The sequence below is a fragment of the Leptonychotes weddellii genome, chromosome 4, assembly GCF_054177405.1.
Source record: "Leptonychotes weddellii isolate Sample4059 chromosome 4, ASM5417740v2, whole genome shotgun sequence".
NCBI classification, from domain to species: domain Eukaryota; kingdom Metazoa; phylum Chordata; class Mammalia; order Carnivora; family Phocidae; genus Leptonychotes; species Leptonychotes weddellii.
The window spans coordinates 95,309,046-95,320,971 of record NC_138372.1 but is presented as its reverse complement, the minus strand read 5'-3'; the positions used below and the strand labels follow the sequence as shown (position 1 = coordinate 95,320,971).

Genomic DNA, 11,926 nt, shown 5'->3' with positions numbered 1-11,926 from the left:
TATTTGAGACCTTTCTTGTTTCTTGAGAAAGGCTTGTATTGCTATATACTTCCCTCTTAGGACCGCCTTTGCTGCATCCCAAACGTTTTGAACAGTTATGTTTTCATTTTTATTTGTTTCCATGAATTGTTTTAATTCTTCTTTAATTTCCTGGTTGACCCATTCATTCTTTTTTTTTTTTTTTAAAGATTTTATTTATTTGACAGAGCACAAGCAGAGGGAGAGAGGGGGAGAAGCAGGCTCCCTGCTGAGCAAGGAGCCTGATGTGGGACTCGATCCCAGGACCCTGGCATCATGACCCGGGCCGAAGGCATCTGCTTAACCGACTTAGCCACCCAGTCATCCCAACCCATTCATTCTTTAGTAGGATGCTCTTTAGCTTCCATGTATTTGAGTTCCTTCCTACTTTCCTCTTGTGATTGAGTTCCAGTTTCAAAGCATTGTGGTCTAAAAATATGCAGGGAATGATCCCAATCTCTTGGTACCAGTTGAGACCTGATTTGTGACCCAGTATGTGATCTATTCAGAGAACGTTCCGTGTGCGCTAGAGAAGAATGTGTTTTCTGTTGCTTTAGGATGTAATGTTCTGAATTTATCTGTGAAGTCCATCTGGTCCAGTGTGTCATTCAAAGCCCTTGTTTCCTTGTTGATCTGCTTAGATGATCTGTCCATTGCAGTGAGTGTGGTGTTAAAGTCCCCTACTATTATTGTATTATTATTGATGTGTTTCTTTAATTTTGTTATTAATTGGGGCACCTGGGTGGCTCAGTTGGTTAAGCGACTGCCTTCAGCTCAGGTCATGATCCTGGAGTCCCAGGATTGAGTCCCGCATCGGGCTCCCTGCTCGGTGGGGAGTCTGCTTCTCCCTCTGACCCTCCCCCCTCTCCTGCTCTCTCTCTCTCATTCTCTCTCTCAAATAAATAAATAAAATCTTTAAAAAAAAATTTTGTTATTAATTGGCTTATATAATTGGCTGCTCCCATGTTAGGGGCATAAATATTTACAATTGCTAGATCTTCTTGTTGGATATACCCTTTCATTATGATATACTGTACTTCTTCATCTCTTATTACAGTCTTTGGTTTAAAATCTAATTTGTCTGATGTAAGGATTGTCACCCCAGCTTTCTTTCGATGTCCATTAGCATGGTAAATGGTTTTCCACCCCCTCGCTTTCAATCTGGAGGTGTCTTTTGGGTCTAAAATGAGTCTCTTGCAGACAGCATTTGATGGGTCTTGCTTTTTTATCCAATCTGATACCCTGTGTCTTTTGTGGGTTTTGTTGTTGTTGTTGTTGTTTTTAAAGATTTTATTTATTTGACAGAGAGTTCAGCAAGAGAGGGAACACAAGCAGGGGGAGTGGAAGAGGAAGAAACAGGCTTCCTGAGGAGCAGGGAGCCCAATGCGGGGCTCGATCCCAGGACTCTGGGATCATGACCTGAGCCGAAGGCAGACACTTAACAACTGAGCCACCCAGGCACCCCTACCCTGTGTCTTTTGATTGGGGCATTAACCCATTTACATTCAGGGTAACTATTGAAAGATATGAATTTAGTGCCATTGTATTACCTGTAATGTCACTGTTTCTGTATATTGTTCTGTTCCTTTCTGGTCTATGTTACTTTTGGACCCTCTCTTCCCTTAAAGGATTCCTTTTATATTTCTTGTAGGGCTGGTCTGGTGATCACAAATTCTCTTAGTTGCTGTTTGTCCTGGAAGTTTTTTTTTAATCTTTCCTTCTATTTTGGATGACATCTTAACTGACTAAAGTATTCTTGGCTGCATAGTTTTCTCACTTAACACCCTGAATATATCATGCCAGTCCTTTCTGGCCTGCCAGGTCTCTTGGATAGGTCTGTTGTCAATCTAATGTTTCTACCCTTGTAGGTTACCGACCTCTTGTCCCAAGCTGCTTTCAGGATTTTCTCTTTGTCTCCGAGACTTGCAAGTTTCACTAATATACGTCAGGGTGTTGACTTGTTTTTATTGATTTTGAGGGGGGGGGTTCTCAGGGAGAGAGAGTCTTTTATTTTTTTTTTTAAGATTTTATTTATTTATTCATGAGAGACAGAGAGAGAGAGAGAGAAGCAGGCTCCCAAGGAGCAGGGAGCCCGATGCAGGACTCAATCCCAGGACCCTGGGATCATGACCTGAGCCGAAGGCAGACACTTAACCATCTGAGCCACCCAGGCGCCCAGGGAGAGAGAGTCTTAAGCAGACTCTGCACTGAGCGCAGAGCCCAACTCAGGGCTTGATCTCATGACCCTGAGATCACAACCTAAGTGGAAACCAAGAATCCGATGCTTAACCAACTGTGCCACACCCAGGCACCCCAAGAGTGTGCGACTCAATCTTGAGGTTGTAAATTGGAGTCCCACATTGGGTGTAGAGATTACTTAAAAATACAATCTTTTAAGGTGCCTGGGTAGCTCAGTTGGTTAAGCGTTTGCCTTCGGCTCAGGTCATTATCCTGGGGTCCTGGGATCTAGTTCCGCATCAGGCTCCCTCCTCAGTGGGGAGTCTGTGTCTCCCTCTCCTTCTGCCCCTCCCCTTGCTCATGTGCACTCTCTCTCTCTCTCTTGCTGTCTCTCAAATAAACAAACAAAATCTTTTTAAATTTGTTTAAAAATAAAATCGTTTTTAAAAAAAATAAAATCTTAAAAACATTTTTGAGAATGGCACATACTAATTTTCCAAAATTTCACTTGAGAGCTCAAATTTTCACTGACAACAAAAACTGTTGTTTGTCTTGAAGCAAGGCTCCCTTTCATTTATTCTTTTGGGGGGAAAATGTTTGCTAAATACCTAAGTCTAAATAACCATAGCTTGTCTGGCAGTTGTTCTTTTCTGTAAAAATGTTCTGCGAAAATAGTGGCTACTTCATCTCACAACTCAAACAGTTGCTCAAGGACTTTTCCTCAAGACAGCCGTTGAGTTCCAGCCTGTGGCAAAAGTGCTCCGTGTATTTCCCACTTTGCCTCAGAAAATATTAAAGATGTGCACTCAAGGGTTGAGATGAAATAAAACTAGTATGTTTTACTGCTTCACCATTACGTTTTTTGTCGGTTTTTTTTTAAACCATGAGGCCGTGGGGGTGAAGAATACCATGATTAGCAGTATAGTTTGGTGCTATTGACTTGGATTTGTGCTAAGGCACCAGCAGTTTCCCCTCATTGTCTTTGCATCGGTGCAAATCCCACCACAGTGGAAGAGGCAAATGACGTCCTAGTATTATTATGGAAATAGTTTTGACCTCACAACCCCCCTGAAAGTGTCTTGGGGATGCCCAGGGGTTTGCGGATCACACTGTGAGAATCATCATTGTAGAGGAAGTTACCTGGTTTTGCAGGGTTTCAGTTTCCTTATTTATCAAATAGGATTAATAATGCTACAGCTACCTCACAGTGATGGGGGAGTAGACCAGGACTGTTGTGAAAACTAAATAATTTAAAACACATAAAACATTTAAAATAGTCTCTGGCACATTATGTTAGATAAGCATTTGCCAATATTATAGTCATGTATCCAATAGTCTTCCAAAATAAATTTATTGATAACGCATTAGTCCATAAACGTAACATAATTGTTGGATTTTAGGTTGTTTCCAATTCTTGAACACCCTTATACATAAATCTTTGGTACTTCTCTGATTATTATTTTTTTTTTTAAAAGATTTATTTATTTGACAGAGAGAGACACAGAGAGAGGGGGAACACAAGTGGGGGGAGTGGGAGAGGGAGAAGCAGGCTTTCCGCAGAGCGGAGAGCCCGATGTGGGGCTCGATCCCAGCACCCTGGGATCATGACCTGAGCCGAAGGCAGACGCTTAACCGACTGAGCCACCCAGGCACCCCTTCTCTGATTATTTAAATTCCTAAAGTGGAACTGCCCAAGGACTTATACCCATTTTTCACCTTACTGTTGAAAAGTGTACAGAGAATATCAAAGTAGGAGAGCTGAAAAGATAGGGGTTTATGGACCAAGTGAATATTTGACTTCAGCAGGGAGCATTACTTAAGGAGGACATGATCCAGGGTGTAGCCATAAGTGTGAAAGAATGAACTTCAATGATGATCACAGAACGAATGTGTGTTGATGAATTGGAAGAGGCCATGGTGTTGGCTGAGTCATCCTCATGGACACTGACATCATCCAGTTGACCTACAGAGGGTCAGAAGACTGACACACAGGTCCTGTCATTACTTGATGGATGGGCTCTGCCAGAACAGGATTTTGTTTGGGGAACCACACCCACGCCCAGGAAAGTGACCAATACCTTTATAACCAACACCAGTAAGATTTACAGGACTTGATGATGGGCCATTTCTTTCAAGTAATATTTGATTAAAAAAATAGCAGTCTCCCCCCAAATTTAGAGACAAGTACCGACAAATTCATTATTCAGAAATGGAACTTATCCAACATGAAAATAATGTAAGCACAAAGTAGGTTTTCTAGCTTCTTTTTGTTGAATCTTGTTTATATTCAGACTTTAAGGTCTGATTTTGGGATACTAGAAACAAAACTCATGGAATCTTGGCCCAGGCAGAAGTAATAATGCAGGTCACTGGAGGAAGGTGGAATTTTTCAATAAAAAATGCTGTAACAAATGGTTGTCCATACTTAAAAATTGAAACTGGGGGGCACCTGGATGACTCAGTCAGCTAAGCATCTATCCCTTGAACTCAGCTCAGACCTTGATCTCAGGGTCATGAGTTCAAGCCCTATGTTGGGCTCTATGCTGGGCATGGAGCCTACTTAAAAAAAAAAAAAAGACAAAGATAAATAATAAATAAGTAAATAAAAATTGAAATTGGATTCCTATTCTAATGTATGCAAAAATAAATTCTAGATAGAATACTGAATTTCTTTTTTTTTTTTTTAAAGATTTTATTTATTTGACAGAGAGAGACACAGCGAGAGAGGGAATACAAGCAGGAGGAGTGGGAGAGGGAGAAGCAGGCTTCCTGCTGAGCAGGGAGCCCGATGCGGGGCTCGACCCCAGGACCCTGGGATCATGACCTGAGCCAAAGGCAGCCGCTTAATGAATAAGCCACCAAGGTGCCCCTTGGCTCAGGTCTTGATCACAGGGTCATGAGTTCAGGTGCAGTGGTGGGCTCCATGCTGGACGTGGAGGCTACTTAAAAAAAAAAAAAGTTCCAGAAGTCTCACGGTATAAAACTATTTTTTATAAAACTCAAAAACAAGCAACACTCACAAATTCTGTTCAGCTATCTGTATATGAGAAAACTGTGAAGGGTAAAAACGGTAAAACGTAAAATTCTAGATAATAGTTATCTCTGAGGGGCACCTGGGTGGCTCAGTTGTTAAGCAGCTGCCTTTGGCTCAGGTCATGATCTCAGGGTCCCGGGCTCAAGCCCCGCATCGGGCTCCCTGCTCAGCGAGAACCTGCTTCTCCCTCTCCCTCTGCCTTTCGCTCCCCCTGCTTGTGCTGTCAAATAAATAAATAAAATAAATTAGTTATCTCTGAGGAGGGGGCACCTGGGTGGCTCAGTCAGTGGGGCATTCGACTCTTTAACAGTCTCAGGTGATGATCTCAGGGTTGTGAACTCAAGCCCCATGTTGGGTTCCACACCCAGTGCAGTCTGCTTGAGATTCTCTCTGCCTCTGCCCCTCCCCCTGCTTGCAAGCTCTCTCTCTAAAATAAAATCCTTTTTTTTTTTTTAAGATTTTATTCATTTGACAGAGAGAGACACAGCGAGAGCAAGAACAAAAGCAGGGGGAGTGGTCGAGGGAGAAGCAGGCTTCCCGCGGAGCAGGGAGCCCGATGCGGGACTCAATCCCAGGACCCTGGGATCATGACCTGAGCTGAAGGCAGACGCCTATCGACTGAGCCACCCAGGCACGCATCCCTAAAATTAATACAATCCTTAAAAAATATAGCTATCTCTGAGGACATAAAAGTGAGTTCAAGAAGACACACATAGGTATGTGGCATTAGGAATATTCTAGTTCCTTTTTTAAAGATTTTATTTATTTATTTGAGAGAGAGAGCATGAGCGAGAGGGAGAAGCAGACTGCCCGCTGAGCAGGAAGCCCGACACAGGGCTTGATCCCAGGGCCTTGGGATCATGAACTGAGCCAAAGGCAGAAGCTTAACCGACTGAGCCACCCAGGCACCCCTGGAATATTCTAGCTCTTAAACTGAGTGCAGATGATATGTTCATTTTGTTGTTATGCTTCATGATTTATATATGTTATTTTATGTCAAATATTAATTACCTCTTTAAATATAGTAAACAAGGGGTGTCTGGGTGGCTCAGTCGTTAAGCGTCTGCCTTTAGCTCAGGTCATGATCCTGGGGTCCTGGGATCGAGCCCCACATCGGGCTCCCGGCTCAGCAGGAAGCCTGCTTCTCCCTCTCCCACTCCCCCTGCTTGTGTTCCCTCTTTTGCTGTGTCTCTGTCAAATAAATAAATAAAATCTTTTAAAAAAATAAATATAGTAGACAAGAGGATAATGTGATTTTTTAAAATTGAAGTATAGTTGATACACAATGTTACATTAGTTTCAGGTATACAACATAGTGATTCCATAAGGCTTTATTCTGTGCTCACCACTAAGGTAGCCTCCCATCTGTCACCATACAACACTATTATTACAATACCAATGACTATATTCCCTACGCTGTGCCTTTCATCCTTATAACTTACTCATTCCGTAATGCAAGCCTGTGTCTCCCATTCTCCTTCACTCATTTTACTCACCCCCAACCCCCCTCCCCTCTGGCAACCACCAGTTTGTTTTCTGTATTTATGGGATTATTTTTGCTTTTTTGGTGTTTGTTCCTTTTTTAAGATCCACATATAAGTGAAACCATATTTGTCTTTTTCCGTTTTATATCACTTATACCTTCTAGGTCCATCCATGTTGCTGCAAATGACACGATCCCATCCTTTTTTAATGGCTGAGTGATATTCCAGTGTGTTTGTGCGTGCGTGCATAGATACCTAAATATACCTATATATATAGATACAAATCTCTCTCTATATATAGATATATCTATTCTCTTTGTCCATTATCTACTGATGGACACGGGTTGCTTCCATTATCTTGGTTATTATAAATAATGTTAGAGTTGTGCACATCTTTCTAAGCAAGTACTTCTGTGTTCTCTGGGTAAATACCCAGTAGTGGAATTACTAGATTGTATGGTATTTCTATTTTTTAATTTTTTGAGGAAACTCCAATCTGTTTTCCACAATGGCACCAACATTCCCACCCATAGTACACAGGGGTTCCCTTTCCTCACATCCTTGTCAATACTTGTTAATTTTTATCTTTTTGATACTGGCCGTTCTGACTGGTGTAAGGCGATTTGCACTTTGATTTGCATTTCCCTGATGACTGGTGTTGAGCATCTTTTCATGTGTCGGCCGTTTCTATGTTTTCTTTGGAAAAATGTCTATCAGGTCCTCTGCCCATTGTTTAGGCAATTATTGTTATTGTTGGGTTGTAGAAGTTCTTTATATATTTTGGATATTAACCCCTCACCAGATATATCATTTGCAAATATCTTCTCCCATTCAGTAAGTTGCTGTGGGATTATGTGAATTTTGCATTCTATTCTACACCCTGTAAGAAAACCCTCTTCTAAATGTGGGTTTGCACGTTTGCATTCAGATACACGTTTATCTTGTGGCTTCATAGACCGCACCTTGTGAAAGGCCTCAAGGATCCCTGATCTTCAGTGTTTTGAATGCTGCCTATTTTCCCATCTCGTGCCACTTGCCCAACCAGTCTCTGAGCTACTCAACCCCTCCCAAGTGCCTCTGTGCCATGAGCACATACTTGTTCCTATTGACTGGAAACACCCGCATCTCTTCCCTGTTGGCTGATGAACGTTTCACCCTGTTACAGGACTCAAATGCTACCCCCCAGGAGCCTTCCTAGAGGCTGTGAGGGTTTGGCCCTTTCTCTTGTTTCCACAGGGTCTTGTTCATGCCCCCTTGGGCACTTATCAGACATGTGTAATCACTCATTTCCAGGCTGGCCCTGCCCTGGACTCTGGGGTCCCCAAAGGCCAGTATTGTTCGTATGTATGTATGTGTTTACAGTAATCTCTACACCCAACGTGGGGCTCAAACTCACAACCCCAAGATCAAGAGTCGTGTGCTCTTCCAACTGAGCTGGCCAGGCGCCTCAAGGCCAGTACTGTTTTCAACTCACCCCTGTGGCCCCAGAGCCTACCCAAAACTGACCCTCAGCAAAGCTCCTCTTCATGAGACAGGGACACAGCCCCAGGGCAGAAGTGTCAGGAGAGGGGCGCCTGGGTGGCTCAGTCGTTAAGCGGCTGCCTTCAGCTCAGGTCCTGATCCCAGGGTCCTGGGATCGAGCCCCGCATCGGGCTCCCTGCTCCGCGGGAAGCCTGCTTCTCCCTCTCCCACTCCCCCTGCTTGTGTTCCCTCTCTCGCTGTGTCTCTATAAATAAATAAAATATATATATAATATATATAATTATATATAATAAATAAAATATAAATATTTTATATTTATATATTTTATAAATAATTTTATAAATAAATAAAATCTAAGACAAAAAAAAAGAAGTGTCAGGAGAGACTGCCTTGGGGACGGAAGGAAGGGGAGCAGGTCAGAATTTAGAGGCCAGGTGCTGGAGACACCGAGGACTCAACAGGGAACACTCTCATGCCAGGCACTCCTCCCCTCTGTCACACTGAGAGCTACCACTATTGGAAGCAAAAGAAAAACAAAAGCTGCCAAGCTTTATTCAGGTTGTCCTGGTTACAGATACTGTATCTACCCCTACATCCCGCCCACGCTATGCGGCCTCTTGAGCGCCTCAGGCACCCCTGCCCCCAGTCTCATTTCTTGTCCTCCTCCTTCTTGTCCTTCTTGCCATCCTTGTTGGCCTGCGAGGCCAGGGACCCCATGGCATTTCGAATAGCTTCATTGTTGGGATCCACGCCTGGAAGGTTCTCCAGGACACTCTGAAGGAACTCGGGGTCCTGCATCACGTCATAATCATCCTCCTCCTGGAAAAGGGCAGTGTGGGCTCAGGGCAGGGGCTGGCTCATCTGGGAAGCGCACTGCTGCCTGAGCCCCTCTCTCCACCTGACTGTCTGGGGGTGGGGCCGCCTCTGGCCGAGGGTAGAAAGGACAATTCAGGAAAATACCCAGTGCCTCTGTATGGTACCAACTCACACATTCATTAGTGACCAAACAGAGAAACTGGGATTTTGCTTCCTGAGCATACAGGATAAAAACAGATGCCATCATGGTCAGGTTTCTTACTGTCAGACACCCACTCCTTTTTCTTTGCCTTAGACCCTCTTTCACCCTCCTGGGAAGACAATATCCTATACACCAGTCTAGACTGCTCCCACCAAGAAGGAAAATTATAGAACCTCAGGACACTTAATCCAACCCGGCCTGTGTTCATTCTATTGCCTTAGCAAGGTTTACAAACAAGAAATGTAGATCTAGGTGTTTCTTTCCCTCTGCTCCTCAAAAAGCTCATCTATGAAACCCTGAAGAATGGTTCCAGGCCTAGAGGGCTAAGGACCTGAACGCCAGGGGACTTGATACGTGACGGGGGTGGGGAGTCAACACTGGCCCTCACCTTGGCGGGCTCAGATGTGTCCATGGCAGAATTGGCATCGATGTCAGCTGATTCTGCCTGGCCAAACTCTGAGGAAAAGAGGTCAGTTTGTTGAGCTCCATTTCCCTACCCAATCCCTCTGCCTGAGCACTGCTTCCCAGGCCCTGGCTCACCTGCACCCTGCAGGGACATCTGCATGGCATAAGCGATCTGCTCCTCCTCGGTCATACTGCTTAGGTCAGGGAGCCCGGTGCGGCCAAACTCCTGCTGGCTGATGGTCATCTTCAGCAGAGCGTCGTCTGAATCTGGAAAAAGGAGAGCGGCAGAGCAGAATTGGTGCCATGTTCCACACAGGCCCGCCCCCAAACTGCTCCCCCAGTCCCTATATTCCCGGGCTGCCAGGCCTCCCCACCGCTACGCCGGCGTCTACGCCCCGCTCCACGGGGTACCCCCGGCCCCATCCCTCACCTTCAGCCCCAGCTGTAGCAATCCCCGCCTCAGCCGCAGAGGCTGCAGCTGCCCGCCGGGCCTCCTCCTCCTGCCGCTGCCGCTGCTCTTCCATGGAGACACGGAGGGCCTGGCAAAGCGCAGGGCAAGGTCAGATGTTCTGCCCTCCCTCCTTGCAGGCACTTGGGGAAGTCAGTTGAGGGGTGGGAAGGGGACATAAAGGGGCAGCTTCTGGTTTATGCACATGGGGAAGAACCTGGGGAGGTAAGAGTTGATATAGGGAAAAAGGAAGGACTTGGGAGAAGACTGGGGTTTAATCAGGAGAACGGAACAAGACAGTCTGACATTGGTGCCCCTAGAGATCACAGAGAATTAAGGGGAAAAGGGACCAAAGGGAGTCTGGGAAAATGAGCGAGGGTGTTCAGGACGGTTTAGGCCTAGAGACGCTATGGGGTACGTGGGTCCTCAGTATAAGAGGAAAGGAGGACCCTTGGAGTCTGAGGTCAACATTTGCTCACCAGGGCCAGCTCAGGATCAGCACTGGGATCCACTCCGAATTCAAAGTCACTGGCACCAAGACCCAGCATGGCACCACCTTCACCAGCTAGAATCGGAGAACTGATGAGGGCGTCGGCCAAGCTGGGCCCAGGGGGCACTGTCACCAGATGAGAACCAGTTCCATCTTTGCCATTCAATGTGTTTACAAAGGCTGTCAGCTTTTCTGTGTTCACCTCCTGGGGGAGGGAAGAACACAGGAGGCTCTCCTTCCCGTCTTGCTCCCCCTCCTCTGCCATGTCAGTTCCTCTCTCACAGTGCAAGCACTCCTCTGGGTAAGGACTGTTCTGCTTATAACCATATCGAGTCCATGCCCCCCAACCCGTCCTTACTCACCTCTTCCCCAAAATTGATAATGTCAACATTTACTTTTTCCTTCTTGAGACGTTTAGCCAGTTTCACCAGCTAGGAAGAGGGAAGAGAAATGAGGAAATCTGTTCCATACCATGAGGGGAAATGACACACCTCACAAAAGCATACAGAAATCGGTTAACCTCCCCAAGGCCCCCCAACAGAAACACTGAGTTCTGCATATCCACCTTTCCCCAAAACGATGAACCCAATGCCTCTGGCAGGCTCTCCTAAAGTCCAAGAAGCCCCATTTCCACATTCCCTGGCTGTCACCTGGACTCACATCCTTCTCGTTGTCCTCCACGGGGCTTCCCACAAAGGCAATGATGCGCATCTTGTGATTCTTGCCCTGTCGGTGCTTCAGAGCCAGCTTGTAAAGGGAGAGCAAGTTCTCAGTCAGCCAGAGGAATCACTTAGCTCTCCTCTGTCACTCTGCTGCTTTTCTTATGGTTTCTATGCTGAAGTCCACTGTCGTGTTCACACAAGGGCTAACCGCTCCTCCACCCTTCCCTCCCTGCTTTGCCTCTGTGTAGACAAGGAAGAGGGTCTAAGTCTTAATTCCAAAGGTCTTTTCCTTCACCACCATCATCAGTCCTGGAATTCATCCCACCATAGCCTTTCTACTCCTTTCTCTGGGTCACCTCTCTATCCCTGCTCTGGTTCTAGCTCAACATTCCAGGGAAGAAATGAACGTTGGGGACAGAACCTCAGAGCAAGGGGGAACAATCAAAGGGATCCAGTAGGACTCACATGGGCCACGCGGATGCCAGTGCAGAAGGTGATCTTGCCCTTGGGTTGGACAGTGTGGAGCTTGGAAAGAATGCGGCCGGTGTCAGGGGTGAGTGTGGTCAGCACTTCACAGTCACTGGGATGTAGGGAAAGGGTTTCTATGATTTCAGGTCAGGACACAAGTGCCTCTGAACCTGTGTTTGACTCATTTTTTTTTTTTTTACGATTTTATTTATTTGACAGAGAGAGACACAGCAGGGAAC

General features: G+C 45.5%; 1 protein-coding gene across 3 annotated transcripts in view; it reads right to left on the bottom strand.

The window, feature by feature from the left end:
- Positions 1–8,725: 8,725 nt before the first annotated feature.
- Positions 8,726–11,926, bottom strand: part of PSMD4 (proteasome 26S subunit ubiquitin receptor, non-ATPase 4) — a 10,222-nt gene continuing 7,021 nt past the window's right edge. The window contains exons 3-10 of one of the 3 annotated variants that reach the window (XM_006728364.3): positions 11,685–11,799; positions 11,218–11,304; positions 10,920–10,988; positions 10,547–10,762; positions 10,050–10,158; positions 9,755–9,886; positions 9,603–9,670; positions 8,726–9,015 (exon numbers count right to left, since the gene is read on the bottom strand). In XM_006728364.3, coding sequence (XP_006728427.1) covers positions 8,845–9,015; positions 9,603–9,670; positions 9,755–9,886; positions 10,050–10,158; positions 10,547–10,762; positions 10,920–10,988; positions 11,218–11,304; positions 11,685–11,799 — 967 coding nt within the window. In that variant the 3' untranslated portion in view covers positions 8,726–8,844. The remainder of the gene's footprint in view (positions 9,016–9,602; positions 9,671–9,754; positions 9,887–10,049; positions 10,159–10,546; positions 10,763–10,919; positions 10,989–11,217; positions 11,305–11,684; positions 11,800–11,926) is intronic. The other 2 variants (XM_031041112.2, XM_081815892.1) reach the window with 2 other exon arrangements.